Source organism: Cryptomeria japonica, chromosome 11, assembly GCF_030272615.1.
Source record: "Cryptomeria japonica chromosome 11, Sugi_1.0, whole genome shotgun sequence".
Lineage (NCBI taxonomy): Eukaryota > Viridiplantae > Streptophyta > Pinopsida > Cupressales > Cupressaceae > Cryptomeria > Cryptomeria japonica.
Window position 1 is genome coordinate 158785795 of NC_081415.1, and position 17341 is coordinate 158803135.

General features: G+C 32.6%; 1 protein-coding gene across 1 annotated transcript; it reads right to left on the minus strand.

Moving 5' to 3' along the window:
• Window positions 1-725: 725 nt before the first annotated feature.
• LOC131066080 (ricin B-like lectin R40C1) lies at window positions 726-4156 on the minus strand. Its single transcript, XM_058000769.2, has 8 exons — window positions 3998-4156; window positions 3592-3796; window positions 3306-3428; window positions 2969-3200; window positions 1956-2128; window positions 1733-1855; window positions 1268-1499; window positions 726-1022 (listed from the first exon to the last, which is right to left on the minus strand). Coding segments are annotated over exons 2-8 (1080 nt in total). The 5' UTR covers window positions 3787-3796; window positions 3998-4156; the 3' UTR covers window positions 726-1020.
• Between the last annotated feature and the right edge of the window lie 13185 nt (window positions 4157-17341).

The window sequence follows — 17341 nt, forward strand, 5'->3', positions numbered from 1 at the left end:
AATACAAACAAAAAGTAATTTGACTAACATTTTTTCTTTCTATTTTTTTTCGAAAGAATCTAATGATTATTTGTTTATTAATTATAGCTACTTATTTATGAAAGCAAGATAAAATATAATTGCGACTAAAGAACAACTTTCTTCACAATTTAGTGCCTCCAACCATAGAAAGTTCATCACCAAAATTTGAAACTTGATATTTAATTTGTGTATAACGAAACTTCCAACCTAAAGGGGGTGCTAATATATCTTAAAATTACATGATGCTTGATGCTTTTTCACCTTGGAGATATTCAAGGTGTTGGCATATTAACAAAACAAAACAAGTTCACAACTTATGTGTTGGCATATTAACAAAACAAAACAAGTTCACAACTTATTAGCATACTTAAGAGGTTTGAATAAGTACTTTAAAAAACTGTGAAAATTAAAATTTTATTTCCTTAAAAGTAAGCTGTCATTAACAAAGTGAAAATTAAGATCTCATTACATTATCAATTTTCAAAACCATTTACGAGCATTTCAGGATAAGCAAATAACCTTTGGACCCAAACCTAACAATTTAAATATATTTAAAATTTAAAAGAGCACTAATCCAATTACCTCCAATTACTAACTTTAAAGAAACCAAAAAAATGATAACTAAAAACCCATTAATAAATCTCACGTGTATCAATAGCTGCTCACTTTTCTTTTTTTTTCTCCATAATTGACCAATTTGTGTATGACTATTGGAACATTTGTGCACAACTATTAGATCATTTGTGCACTTTTCGATTCTTGCATACATAACAGAACCCATATATAGAGCACTTTTTTTTTATGTACTGTAAAATGCTCAAGATTTTACCCATTTATATTAATACAATGCTTAAACATCAATCATAACACACCATGCCTTATTTACATCCCATAAGGCTTACCTTTGATGCTGAACTGTCCGTATGACCAAATGGAGCTCTTAAGCTGCTGCTCCTTTATTTAGCATGCTTTTACATTCCATAGTATATAGTACTTACTCTCTGCAAACATGAAGGCATTGAAAACAAATTAGTTCAGCCATATTTGAAATAAAGCAAACAAGAATATGATCAATAACTCACCAATAAGCAAAAGTAGACCTAAATGATTAATAGTTACCAAACTCAAAAAATACTTCTTTACTCTTGCATGTAAAAAAAACGCCCAAACTGCACTTTGATCTACCATTCCTTACAAAGAACAGTTCTTTTGAAAGATCAAGATAAATTTCAGTCATAATACTTACAATTAAGAGGCTGCAGCTTCCATTTCTGATTGCTTTGCTTTTTCCAGCTGAAGAGAATGAGCTCATTTCCATCATGGATTCCACCATCTTCACCATCAGCTTGTTTTGCATCCATATTTAGATGGATGTTGTTCACTGGCCTAAGGCATTGATACCCATTCCCAACATCTGCACTTAGGGTCCACAGAAATGATTCATCCAACTTATTGTGGTTGTAATCTGCCAAGTATATCTGCCCAAATACCATTTAGGAGAGGTCAGAACACAATCCAAAGAAATTTTCAGATATGGCATCTATCAGTTCTTTCAATTTCCACATTTGATGGTGTTCGAACAAGAGGAATTAGCAAACCCAAAATTGTTGTTAACAGCTGGAAAATAAACAGAAGAAAACAGAATGCTGCCCTGGGTACTTAGCTCTTAGACAGTCAATAAAACCACGTGTATGTATAGGAACGGTTATACCTGGTCCCACTCTTGATCTCCATGTTTGAGAGCCTGTTTCGTAGCATTATTCACCAAGGCAAAGGCTGGAAATCCAACTTCATCCTTCACTTGAAGACCCCATGAATCCACTTTGATCCATTCCTGCCAGAAGAGATATTAATGTGTAAACAAGGAGCCACATTTAGGCAAAACTAACTGTAGATTCCTTCAGAGGAATTTAGAGACCAAAAATAGAAGATACCTGGTGAGGATCGTGTGGGCTTCCTAGAGCAAGTACTGCAATATGGCCTCGGGCAGCCATGAAAAACGCTGGATTAGCTTCACAGTAAATCCTAACAGCATGACCCTGAGGCTCCTCTTCATTTAGTTGACGGTATGAAGAACCAGATCCATATCCTCCTTGAGATGAGGTCACTAACCATAGTTCAAGCAAAATTAGTTTAAACCGATGCTCAATAATCTTAGTTCGATGATGAGGGACACCAAAAGCATATAACGTTCAGATCCATGAAAACATAAACATTCATTGCAAAATATAAACCCCATTCGGGGTTTCAGAATGTTATCTTCGTCACCTGACGATTTGATGCATCGGATACATCATCTTTATTAAATTATAAAGACTAAAAAGGAAGTGAAAACACATCGATAAACATAGGAAACATCAAATTCAAGAGAGCTACAAAGTCTGACTTCTCGAACCAACCCTCTGCCTCTGCCTCAAGATCGTTGAGAAATGAAAAAGTTTAGATATATATTACAAATGATGAACAGAGGGTTAAGCAATGTGGAATTTGGGGTATCCATTATTAAACCATTGTGAGGTCAAAACTTTTCAGAACCATCACATTAGTAAAGACAAACTATATGGGTTTTGGGACAAGGCCCTTGTTATCCAACCATGATGCAAAGCTTTGAAATCCAGAATTTACTAGTTCCATCATATTTACAGACAGAGGAAACTCAACTAATCTATGTTATGGTATACCTATAAAGTTCCAGAAAACTCAATGGAAACATCCCACCGCCAACCAATTTAGATTTGGATAAAGTCTCCAATATCATCACTGTAAGCCCAAAACCCTGTGGAGATATCGTAGTTTTGCAATACAGTGACACAAGCAATCCGAATTATGAGATAAAGTCTCCAAACCCTTTATGAAAACATGACTTTTACCAGGCAATCAATCAATTTACATTTAACCATACCCAAGAAAAGAAAATCCTCATAATGCAGTTAAATACGAAACTTACAGACTGGAGTGATCTTCCATTTCTGGCTCTCCTTCTTGTGCCATTTGAAGAGGACAACCTCTGCCCCTTCACGAAGACCGCCATGATGTTTATCATCCTTGACCTTGGCATCCAGATTGAGGCTAATGTCGTTCACCGGCCTGATGCACTGATACCCCTTTCCCACATCAGCACTCTGGGTAAACAGTACAGCCTCGTTCAAATCATCGGGGTGGTATGGACCCAAGGTAACCTGCACCATTCAAGCATACAAACAATTTTATGCACATGCCTGAAACCCCCTTATAGTTCCTTAAACACAAGGTACAACATAATGGCTTTAAGAAAAGATACTAACCCTTTCTTTCTCTGCAAGCCCATGCCTTAGAGCCTGGCCTGTAGCTCTGTTCACCAGGGCAAATGCAGGGAAGCCTGCTTCATCCTTGATCTTCACGCCCCATGAAGTGTCCATTATCCATTGCTACAAAATCAAAGCATCATACCCTATCAATCAGATACCTTGGAAAATCATATACCCATGATCAACTGCTTCAAAATCAAAAGTGTTACTATCAATCAATAAGCATTCCCTACAATACCCACATTCATAACCCAACTTAGAATCCAATATCAAAACCACAAACCTGATTTGGGTCAGACTCGTTAGCAGGAGACATGGCCACCTGGCCATTAAAGTTGGCAAGACAGTAGTCAGGATTAGCCTCACAGTAGATCTTAACAGTGTCTCCCTGTACAGGAGCTGGTGGGTAAGGACCACTTCCATAAGGGGCTTGAGCAGGCTGCTGCTGATCATGGTGTTGGTGATGGTGCCCAAACATTTTCGTGATCCTGCAAATAACAAAGAATTATACCCACATCCGATGATCTACAAAATCACAGTTTTACACAAAGAAAACAATGGATTTTGACATGAAACATAAGTTTAATCCATATCAAACACGCAGAAACAGTGGCAAACTTTGCACGTAATGAACATCATGAAAACAATATCCACAAGCAAAAAAAATTCGAACAGCATTCAAAATCTACCTGAGATGAGAAGCAGAAAAGCTAAGGAATAGTAACAAGCAGGAATTCGTATGAAATAAGCGGAATTAGAACGAGCTAGTATTGTGTCACAACCAGTTGAGGTGACTCGGTATATAGAGAAAAAGCCTTCGGGACATGATTGATTTACGCCCCTGTTTCAAAATGCTTTCGGATATGTCATTATATAATCGGACACGTGGTTTAACAATACAAAACCTCTTTATTTGCTGTGCACTCGATTTCAAATTTTGATTGCAGTATCAGATTTAAAGGGTCTTCTATAGCGGTAGCAGTGGTAAGCTAGTCATTAGTGGTAGTAGTGGTGTAAGATAGTTATTAGTGATAGTAGTGATTGTAAGATATTTATTATTCACTAGCGGTTGCGCGCTTTATTTGCGTGCAACGGGAAGCCGATAGGTGGTCAAGCATGCAAGAACAAGGGCATGGGGCAGCGATTTGGTAACACACAACAAAAAGCTTCTGAACTTGATGAAAACAAAATATAGAATAACAATTAGCATTAACAAAACATTTTTAAAAAACGAACATAGATATCAATTGTCAATTGCAATTATTGTATATTTATTGACAAAATAACATTGATAAAAAAATGTCAAACAGTAAAAAGCATCATCCACAATTAGATGGTTTCTGAATAGGTAAGCACTATAGTTGTACAACTGAGAGTTAGATTTGTTAGTCTTTAAAATTCATATGCCGTTGAAAATGGATGAATAGTGTGATCTACAAAGAGATTTGTTAAATTGACATAATATTTGGAAAGAGTAATTAGTCGTCAAGATCTAGTAGCATATGGTTGAACATTTAAGCAAAACATATCTAGAGAGTTATATTTTGGCATATATATAAGAAATCATAAATAAATATCATATTTCTAAATTGTATTCATTAAAGGACGATTCATCTTGGAAAACCTCATTTCCAGCTGGGAAGCCATGGAATGGGCCAATTCCTCTCATCAAGAGGCTGCTATGCTTCTCCTTGACTTCGAAAAAGCCTACGACAGAATTGAGTGGGACTTCATCTTGATGATGCTAAAAGCCTTTGGATTCCCTGATATCTTTTGCAAGTATATTCAAATTCTTTTAAAAGATGCTTCTGCCATGATTGATGTCAATGGATCCCTAACCAATCCCATTCCTTTGTCTCGGTCTATTCGTTAGGGTTGCCCTCTTGCTCCTGCTCTTTTTGTCATTGCTTCCAATGCTCTTCATTATATCCTTAAAGATGACACCATCTCCCCTAAGGTGCGTGGTATTACTCTTCCTAATGACTCCGAGCTCCTCAATATTCAATTTGCCGATGGCACTTCTCTCTTTCTTGAGCTCAGTTTTGACAACCTAATCTGCCTTTGTAATAAACTTGATATGTTTGGTAAGGCTTCTGGAGCTCGTATTTCCAGCTCCAAATCCATTATGCTGGGATGGAGTGATCATCCTCCGGACTGGCTTTGCCAATTCGGTTATTCCTGGGGAGGACCTAACCAGATTGTTAGGTATCTTGGTATCCCCTTTTCTGTCAAGCCTTCCCTCAAAGATATGTGGTTATGGATAAAAGACAAGATTTTCAGAAAACTTAATAAATGGAATCATAGACTCTTATCCCTTGCTGGAAGAGTCCAGGTTTGCCAAAAGATTCTCTCCTCCTATAGTATATATTACTCTTCTGTCTGGATGTTTAGTAACTATCAGATCTTGGAAATTTAGAAAGCCATCAGGCACTTTCTTTGGTCAGATGGCAACGGTTCTAGGAAAGCCCATTCTGTTAAATGGGACTGGTGCCATCTAGAGAAAAGTCTTGGAGGGCTTGGTCTTAAAGATCTCAAACTTCAAGGAATGGCTCTTGCTTCTAAATGGATCCTTCAATCCCTTGTTGGTGACGAGCCCTGGAAAGTTCTTGTCAGAAATGACATTCAGAATGGAGTGCCTAAAACTGCTAAATCTTGGAAACATCTCCCCTTCAGTGATTTGGTTTTTGGCAATTTCCCCATTTCTGTGAAGGGAACTTGGGTTTTCCATTCCTTATGGAAAGCATGGGAGAACATTCGACACTATATTGATAACTCAGCCTTTGATTATCATTATACTCTTCAAGGTGAGCGATCAATATGGTGGAATCTTCTCCATCAAGGTAAACCCCTTGCTTTGACTAAAGGCTGTTCGGCTAAATTTTGGGCCAACAAGGGTGTTAAGTATATCATGGATATCCTTGATCACAATCAGCTCATCAGTTGGGAAGACCTTGCTAATCAATTTGATATCCCTGCTTCTCATAAGCGAACGTATAACCTCATCAAAATGGCTTGTTCTCACCTTAATCTCCCTCATAATACTGATGTGGATTCTCACCGATTTCTCTCTTTTAGGCGGCAGGATGGTACTCACCTCTCTTCTATCAAAGCTAAAGATATATACCGATTTCTTAACCATGATACCTCTGTTTCTCAACATCTTAATGTCATTTGGTACTCTTCCTTTTCCTCCTCTGATTGGCATAAAATGTTTGATAAGCTCTGGAAAGCTCCTATTCCTCCTAAAATTCAATGCTTTAAATGGTTGCTCCTGCTGGACAGGCTGCCCATTAGAAACCAGCATGCCACCCTTGATATTTGTTCTATCTGTAGAGTTCCTGAAACTATGAGACATATATTTTTCGATTGTTCCTTTGCCCATGAAGGTTGGCTCATGTTTGGTATTTGCATCACTCGCTATGTTTATACTTTGGATATTATTACTGGTTTTATTGATGGCCTTAGAAAAGATACTAACTTATTTTGGTAGGTTCTCTCATCTTTCATCCTTTGGCATATATGGAAATTTAGAAATGATTCTAAGTTCCAAGGTTTTACCAGATCTCTTACTGGATTTCATAGAAATCTCATTTATTTTAAAATTGCCTCACAGGTCTGCTGCGTGCTCAACCTGGAAAAAAGGAAGTTGCTCAGATTTTTGCGTGATGGTCGGGCTACAATGTTTATATATGAGATGCAGAATGGTTTTGAGTTAGCTAGTGTGCTGGACAACCAGATGGCGTTTGATGAAGCCCTTGCCAAGCTCATGCAGGAGATCCAAAACAGCAAAAACCCCTCTGTTGATAACCTTCAGGTCTTTCATCAACTGCTGGAACAGAAAAAGGCTATCTGGATGGAGGGACCCATTGGTTGGACATCCTGGGTCAACAAATTTGAAGATGTTTACCCGTAGGACTAATCCTTTTTTGGTTGCTCTTCTGGTTCTCTTGTACTCTGTTGCTTCTCGAATGTATATGTATCTCGGATAGTTCTTCTCTTTGGTGGTTCTCTTTCATTGTTGCTCTCCTTCTAGCTGGTTGAGGCTCTGCCTCCCTCCTTTTTGATGTACTCTTTTGAACTCTCGATTTATAATATAAAAAAAAAATTATATTTTTTCTATACTTTATACTATAATTAACTTTGTACACTTATATTTCAAAATTCAAAAGTGCATAAAGTTTATTATAATATAACATTTATATACTTTAAACTTTATTCACTTTTGAATTATAGTAAACTTTGTTTCACCTTGAAATGAAAGCTTATTGATTTATTAAATTTATTCACTTTTAAATTATAATAAACTTTATTCACTTATAAGTGAAAATTTATAAGTGTATAAAATTTATTTATCTACTTTTGAATAAACTTTATAAGTGAAAATTTATTCACTTTTTGAATTATAAGTAATAGTTTTTCACTTTGGAATTATAATATTAAGTATATAAAAGCTACATTATAATAAACTTTATACAGTTTTGAATTATAAGTGTATAAATTAAAAGTTCATAAAGTTTTATTATTTATATCTATATTATTTATAAAGTTTATAAACATACCTAATAATAAATTTTATAAAGTTTTATAACTTTATATATTAAATATGAAACTTTAAATTACAATATTTAAATTATATTATGATGTTAAACTTTAAAGTATATTAAAGTTTAATATAGTATATTAAATTTTACATTTTAAATTAACATCATGTTTAATATTTTATATTTAATTCTATTTTTTAAATTAAAATTAAATATATATTTAATATTAAAATAAATGACAATAAAATGACAACCAAAATGTTAATAATTTAAATTTAAAAATAATATTCAATATTTCAACATGAATATTAAATATAAAAATATATTGAAAAATAAAAAAATATAATATAAATATTGTACATTTATATAAAAATATATTAAAAATTAAAAAATTAAAAATAAAATTATTAAACTAATTTTTTTAAAATTTATTAAGTAAAATATAAATAAAATATATAAAATTTTAGATATATTAAAAAAATAAAAAAATATAATATAAATAGAATACATTAAATAATAAAAATAAGTATAAATAAAATACAGTTTAAAAATATATATTTTAAAAATAATATAGAAAACATATATTAAAAATTTTAAAAAATACAATTAAAAATTTATTAAATGTGGCGAGTGAGAGAGAGAGAGAGGTGGGGTGTGGGTCCAAACTGGGCTGCATAAGCCCACTGACAAGAAGGATTTGATGGGTTTCCGCCGTATGCCAATGCAACGCAAGTTGCCCACCAAAGAAAACGGTGGCCAGAAAATATGACCGGCGGGAATTTACCGGGATACTGACACTTTCCCGGCAAGCAAACCCCCATACAAAAAGCCTATCGGCTTAAAAATAATATACGGAATTTACTTTAGAGCAGTACAACGTGTGCCTGGTGTGGTATTACTTTACTGTCTATCCAAACAAGAATGCACCTTTATCAAATTTGTTAATTGATTAAAAATTAGTATATGTTATATTTTTATAATCTTTAATTAATAAATAAATATGATGGAATGTACATTTCTTTTTATGTTTTGAGTGATTTTATATAAGTGTGTTTCATTTGCTGTATAATTGTTGTAGATATTAAATTTATTCAAATACTTCTGTTTATTAGACATTTATTAATTAACAAATATATTAAATTAATTTATTTTATAAAGGTTAATGATTTGATATTTCATAATATGAGACAAAAAGAAAAAGGGGCTATGGGTGTAAATAATAGGTACTTTGGTGAATTTTAAAAACCGGTTATTAATTATTTTAGAATATTATTTTTGTTGTTTTCAAAATTTATTATAAAATTGATTGTTGAATAATTTTTTATATTAGAGAGTAATAGGTATTGTCATCAATATCTTGAAAGATAGAAGAAGGTTTTTTCTGTGGCTTGCCAAGAATCTTATTTTTTGTGACTTGTCAAGAATCTCAAATGTTTCTATTATAATTTTCTAAAACTATGTTTCTATTAATGTTTTGATAAATATTTGCACTGTACATCTGGTTGTTGACTAAAATGTTATGATATGCAACTATTACTAGGTGTTTTCTAAAATTGTAACTTAGTTTTCAACAAAAGGAAGAGAAGATGAATTAATTGTCATAGATAGCAAATTGAGGGATCCATAGAAAATAGTGAAAGGAATAAGCACTCGTAATCAAGAGAAGTGTGGGTTTGTAGCAATGTGTAATTATAATTGATCTTGTCCCGATAAAGGGAGATCAACTAGCTATATTAGACTTCTATTTCCAACAAATGACTACTAAAACAAGTAGTCTTATATTACAATTAATGTCAACTTTTTTCTATTGCATGATTTCACAACCTCTCCATGCATGCTTCCATGATCATGTTTATGTGCATTTTTCAATTATAAATGTGTAGTTTATTATGAAATTTTTTTATATATAAATAATTCATAAATAAATTGAGAGTGACTTAAAATACAATAATCACAAAATTCAAGTGATGAAGGTCCAAAATAATTTCATTAATATTCATAAAAAACAATTGGCTTATATTAACTATTTGGTCTAATTGACTTTAACTTACTACTAGAAAAGTCATTGCAAATAATAACCAACCATTAAAATATTAAATTTAGGGTACATAATTCTTCAATTGTAAAGTTAATATCATCAATACTACCCTCTTGTTCTTTTTATTTGGTAAATTAAGATCTAGTATGCAAGTTTCTTATGATGGTATTGCTTATGTGTCGCTTCCTCTAGCTATTCACAAATACAATTGCATTAATAGTTGTGGTTATTTCTGATTACCATTGGTGTAGCATGGGTGTTATATCTCTCTTCATGGGAAGACATCCATCTCCAAATAGGATATTGTCATACATTCACCTTTAACAACAAATCTAGATCCACATCTACAATAAATCTTGTACTTAACTGAAATGTTTTGACTTATCTTCTACTATAGAATCACTTCCCTAGACTAAGTGGATGGTTCAAAAATAGGCTAAGTGAACATATATAATTAATAATCTTTAATAACGAACACCCATACATATATATAATTACTTTAGTAATAATTCATTTCTCTAAAAAAAATTCCATTATATAACAGCCAGCCACTCTTTTTATAATAAACCTTCTAAACTTATTATAACCTCTCTCTTAATCAATATATTATCTTAAAAGTATTTCCAGTAAAGTACTCTATCCTTTGACCTTTATCTAAAAAATCAACTAACAATGCAGTCAAAGTTATTCTCTTCAGCGTGTAAATAACTATTTAACATCTTAAAGTATGAAAGAGGTAATTGGTAGACAGGAAAGATTATTCTGTTTGCAAGTTGAAACAGACGGATCACGGGGTAAGTAATTTATTGTGCAGGAAATGTGAATGCTACATCAATTTTTGAGATAAAATGTCTATCTATTAAGTATTAAATATTCAAGAGCAACAAGTCGGTGACGGGAAAAGCAACGGGGGCAATCTCTGTAGAAAGAAAATGATACGCAAATTTTTTTCCAAGAGAAAGGAATCTTACTTTTGAGTTGTCCACTAGGGTTTACTACGCACAGGAAGTCAATTTTACTGTGGCCAGAAAATATGACCGGCGGGAATTTACCGGGATACTGACACTTTCCCGGCAAGCAAACCCCCATACAAAAAGCCTATCGACTTAATTACACACTTTGTCATATTAGTACGTAGTGTTTTTAACATGAATTTTATACCTTCAAATAAAATTTAATCATGGAATCTTTAGTAGTTTGTTATTATTAAAAAAAATTTGATTCAATCATTGGTCTCATTTTTTTTAAGATGTTGGAACCTTGCATTCAGTAAGACTTGATCTCTACTAGTAAGACTTGATTTCTACTAGGAACATTAAGAATCTTTCAACTTCATCAATAGGTTGAGGACCTATTGACATATATACATATTTTAATTCTACTCTATCTTTAGTACTTCATTTTATATTTTATTTATCTACCCTCTAAAATATCAATACCTAATTATGCCGAGAAGCATCTACAATGACATACAAATATCCGTAAACAAAAAAATGATTTTGAATAAATTTGACGTGTAGATGGCATGTAAATGCATGCATGTTTCAGTTTCTCTATAAGTATTAATTTATTACTATGAATAAAAAAGAACCATTGCCGCTTGTCTCTATGTATATGAAATTGTTACATTTTTTATGAGAGTGAAAGAGTGCAACATTATTCAGCTCCATGTCCTTCTTGATAACTAATAAACATGCAAGATAATTATGTGATATCTCTCGGCATTATTTTATATGTATTTTGTTAGAATATAAGTATACTAGTTTTAATTTGTTACACCCTAAAATCCAAATTGCTAATACCTAACTTACATTACTACACCCTATGATCTAAATTAACAATACACAACTCTAAAATTTTACTCCCTGAGATCTAAAATGATAATACTAATCCTATTTGCATTATCTTCTCCTTCATTTTTCTGTTAGGTGACATGGTGTGGAAGACCTTGAATGTTTTCATATACCACCCTTCTATCAGGGCTTGTATGGCAATGACATTTGAGCCTTTGTAGTTGTGTGTGGAGGGTTACTTATGTCTCTTCAACTTCATAATGTTTACAAAACTAGCTTGTTGACCCTAGTAGTTTTGTTCAACCAACTCAACCTTTATCTAAGCACCTAGTTGGCCAACCTTCTCATTTTATGATGCCAACTAATTGAGGATCAATGGCCCATGTGGCTCAACCAATCAAATGATGGTTTTGTGTCTATTTGATAGTCTCCTTCTATTTATATTTACCATTGCTCTTGTTGACACAATATAAATATCTAGGATAGGTGTGCTTTGTTATTTGTCCATTAGGTGACCTATCTTTTCCTTTGCTTTCATGAATGGATCTAAATATTTATATGGTCCTACATGCCCATCTATATATGGTGTGTAAGTCGCTTGGCAAAATTATGTGCTTTGGCCATGTGCATTTGTCCTCAGTTGACATGTTTCCTAAAGAGGAAGAGGAAGATATTGACAATGATTTATCTCAATTCATAGGTTTGGTGTTAGAACTCTATTACAAATGTGAATATGTTACATACTTTACTTGGTTAATAGCTTATCTAGGGTGCATACTTTGTTGATAACAATTATCTCAAATATAAACATTAAAAAAAAGAGAGAATTAGTGCAATCATAGATGAAAATGGATTACACTCAGTCTCAATCCAATTATCATGTTGTTCAAAAAAATTATGAGAAGTTATTCAAGAAGATAATAATCAGATAGATATCCTGTAAATCTTAGATGAAGGTATGAAGGATTGTATCCCTACCAAGATTGACCCTACTTACAGTCGATGCTTGGATCATATTGTTTCACTAGATGAAATTGGGTGTGCCCTTTTTTCTATTAAATCTAGTAAAATTCAAAGTTCTAAAGGACTTCCTATTGAATTCTAACCAACCATGTGGAACCATATCAAAGATTATTTTTATATGGTCTACTTAGAAGCTCTTCAAAAGGGAACCTCGGGCCCAAGCATCAACAAAGGCTTAATCAAACTCATTCCTAAAGGGAAAAATGAAAATACTTTTGTTGGTTGGCATCCAATTACTCTTTTAAACACCTATAAAAGTATTACTAAGGCGTTGGCTATTAGGATCAAGCCTGTTGTCCAAGGTATTGTTAGAACTGAACAAACAAGGCTCATGAAGGGCAAATATATTCTTGAAAATTTAATGTTGTATTAGGAAACCATTGAATGGGTCCAACAATCAAGCTAGAATGCTTTGTTAATTAAATTTTATGATAGACTCTGCTAGAACTTCATTCTTAAAATGCTTCATTGGCTAGGGTTTGGACCAAAAATCCAAAATATTGTTCAAATGTTGTTTAGAGATGCTTAATCCAACTATGTCAAAATCATTTGAGTTGCAACAATCCATAAGATAGGGATGCCCTTTGCCTCCATTCCTATATGTGCTTACAATTGATGTTTTGGGGCACCTTCAAAAGGCTAATCAAATGAATCTTATTAAAGGAATCTCCATTCCTTATAATTTGTATTGTTTGCCTCTAGTTCTCAACTAGCACATTTTAAGTGAGTATATTATGATCCATAATTGCATTATCCCATCAATTGAGAGACCACCAAATACCTTGGTATCCCCTGACCCTTTAGTATGGGGGTCTCTCTTTCTAAAATGTGGGATTGGTTCTTAGATGAGGGGATGAGGTTAAAAATAAAGTTGTTAATAAGATTCAAGTTGTTGATAAAATAAGATGTAAATGTAACTAAAGAAGAATTTTGTTTAAAATTTAGATGCATCCAATCATAGAAAGTAATTCAATTTAGTTTGTTTACAGTGCTAATATATGTTAAAATGATGTTTGAAGAGTTTTCATTTTAGAGATATTCAAAGAGGTGGCATTTAGCAAAAAGTAATAATAAATTTAATTTTATTAAAAGTTGAAAATAAACAAGTCCACAACATCAATACATTTAAGATTAAAAGAACATATCAATTGCATTGAGCATAGAGGACCTCTATCAACTAACACAAATTAATCGAACAACAAAAAAAAATAAGGACCGTTTGAAGTACATTGAAAGCTTAAGATTTTTTCATTATATGTAATTGAAGTTTCTAATTTATATAAGCATCCAAAAGTATTGATGGTTCAATAAAAACAACTTTTTATCTTAATTAGCTTTGACGAGGAAAATATGAGTGATAAAGACCATTTATATAAACACTTCCCTAAGAAAAAATAATCTTTGGTCCCAAAGCTAACCATTTAAATACATTTAAGATTAAAAGAACATATCAATTGCATTGAGTGGAGATGACCTATCAACTAACACAAATTAATCTAACGACAAGAATAAGGGTAAGGATCCTTTGAGGAAGGTTAAACTTAAGATCTTGTTACATCAAAAGCGTTTCTTATTTGAGATGAACAACTTGCTTGAGATGATGAACGACTGAGACAGTGCCCTAAGTGTGCAAGGTGGTCAAACTAATCAAGATTGTTTGTTTTTGTTATTTATTTAAATTATTTTACCATGGACATTTTTTGGGGAGTCCAAACTATTATTAGCGTGGACGTTTTCCCACTCGTTGCTTACACATCTATCAAATACCTTTACTATCCTTGTTAGTCGATCTCAATTTTTGGTCTAATACTTTTAACTATCATAAATATTAACCTTGTAGCTATTTCCTTCAACGATTCTCGTGTACACATGAGATATTGTTTAGTTAAAGAGTGTGTATTTAAATCATTATAGCATTCTCGGGTACGCATGAGATATTGTTTAGTTAAAGAGTGTGTATTTAAATCATTATAGCATTCACCTTTAGTCATATAGTTATTCACTTTTAAAGAAAAATATTGGTAAAGCTTCTAAGAGAATTAAGGCTCTAACATATAGTTAACAATAACTAATACAAATAATTAGAATACGTTTTAGATAAAAGGGTAAAGGAAAATGAATTTTGTACTTTTAGTTAATTTGATGATATTTATATACAAGTATGATTATTCTCGATTAATAAGTAATATGAATAAAAAAAAAATACTTGTTAATGTTTTATATTATTTATAATAATTAAATAAAAATATATGAATAAAATAAATAATATTTCGATTAATAAATAGTTTGAATATATTTTTGTAAGTTAATATGTTAAAATGTGTATTTATGATTAAAAATAATATTCTTTACTAGTACAAATGTTCATAGGAGGGTAGTGCAAATTTATATTCATTTTCATGTTCTAATGGAAATGTGTAATATGAAGGATATTGGGATCTCCAATGTAGTTCCATAACAAGCATTCACTACAACTTAAATGCATAGAAACAATCTCTCAAATGTATAAGAAGGAGTGGACTAAGTTTTTCCTGCATTTGGAAAAATGAATCCTAGAGTGTGAGAAGAACATATATATGTTGAAATACAAGTAAAGTGAATTTTCAACATTTGCATCCATACTAACATTTGTAATCAATTTTTAAAAATTGACATTTTTAAAAATGGATGGCTCTATATTTTTATTAGAAGTGTATTTTTTGTTATCTATTTCCATTTGATAGTGTCGTTAAGCAATCCTTTTCACTTTCTCGATGCAACATATGGACTATCTTGGATGTTGAATGCATCCATATATTTCATGTGTGAAGGTGGGATATATGCAAAGAATTACAAGGCAACATACTATTAATATATTTATGAATGTAAGTCCCCAAGTGTTGATATCAATTGATACTCTTTAAATTGTCTAATTTTGTGATTTATGGATTGTTAAGGCCATTTGAACAAGAGCTTAGTAACACCCATTACCCATTGTGACTCATTGGGATGATTTAACTTGTATAGAGTTTAATCAATCCATTTTCCTTGAAATATTTATAAATTTTATACATTTTATGAGATGTTAAGGATCTAGATGGCCATTGTTAAATTACTAGGTTGTGTAATCTATGAAGTTTTGTTGAGAAATGAATGATTAAGAAGGTGTGAAGTTATTAATCTCTTTCCTACATCCTATTAAAGATAACATCTAATAAAAAAAATAAAGTTTTACAAATGCACCACACTTGCTCTCAAACTACTAGAAAAATGAGATGTCTCACACAACATTCTATCATAATCAATCCCATGTTCTAGATCACATCATCATAAGAAAATCATGCATCTACTTTATCTCTATCTATCCATATATTTCTCTACTTCTATATCTTTATTTTTCTCTCTATATCACCCTCTCTTATAGATTGAGCTATCTTTCTCTCCCTCTCGCCCCTCTTCTTTTTCATCTCCCTCTCTTCTCCATCTTCTCTCTTTCCCTCTATCAATTTCTCCCTCCTTCTCTCTTTCTATATCCCCCCTCCCTCTCTATCGCTATCTCTCCCTCACTAGCTTCCTCATTATCCCCTTATCTCTCTCCCTTTCTCTACCTCTCTCCCTTTCTCTTGCCATATATGTGCATCTCTCTCCTCTCTTTCCCTTTCTCTATCATCCCCTATTTCTCTCTCCCTTCTACTTCTCTTTGTTTATCTCCCTCTTGATTTCTCTTTGTTTCTTTCAATCTCCCCCTCTATTTATATATCCTTGTATCTCTATCACTCTTATCACCATCTAGATCTCCTTCCCCCTCTATATCTATATATCTTCCTATCTCTCTTTACCTATCCATTTCTCTTCATCTTCCTCTCTCCCTCTATCCTTCTCTCCCCTTCTATCTTTACACATGTCCCCCTCTTTATATCCATCCATATTTCTCCCTCTTTTTCCCTCTCCTTCCTAGACCTCTATATTCCTTCTCCCTCTTTTTTCCCTCTCCTTCCTATACCTCTATATTCCTTCCCCCTATTTTTTCCCTCTCCTTCATAGACCTCTATATCTATAACTCTTTGCTCTTTTATTTCTATTTCTTCATATTTCTTCTATTTCCCCATCTATCTATTTCTTATTACCTATCCATCTCTCTCTACCCTATATCTCTAAATCCTTTATTTCTATTTCTTCATATTTCTTCTATTTCCCCATCTATCTATATCTTATTACCTATCCATCTCTCTCTACCCTATATCTCTAAATCTCCCTCTCTAATTTTCTTCCTCCCTCTCTCTCTATACATTTATCCATTCCATCTCTATCTCTTTTCATTTCTCTCTCCTCCTCCATATCTATCTTTGTTTCTCTTACCCCATCTATCTCTTTGTTTCTCTTACCTCATCTAGATCTCCTATCTATCCTTATATATCTCTCTCTATCTCTCTTTTCATTTCTCTCTCCTCCCCCATATCTATCTTTATCTCTATCTTTGTTTCTCTTACCCCATCTATCTCTTTGTTTCTCTTACCCCATCTAGATCTCCTATCTATCCTTATCTATCTCTTTCTATCTCTATATTAGAAAATATGAGCCCGTCTCTTTTTTATCTCTATATTACAAACATAAGCCTATTGATAAAATATTTTCTTAATTAAAAAGTTTTTTAAATAA

Coding starts and splice junctions, on each gene's coding strand:
- LOC131066080 (XM_058000769.2), bottom strand. CDS start 3,786: ATGTTTGGGCACCATCACCAACACCATGATCAGCAGCAGCCTGCTCAA. Junction 3,201..3,305: donor GGCTTGCAGAGAAAGAAAGG/GTTAGTATCTTT, acceptor TGAATGGTGCAG/GTTACCTTGGGTCCATACCA. Junction 2,129..2,968: donor ATGGAAGATCACTCCAGTCT/GTAAGTTTCGTA, acceptor AACTATGGTTAG/TGACCTCATCTCAAGGAGGA.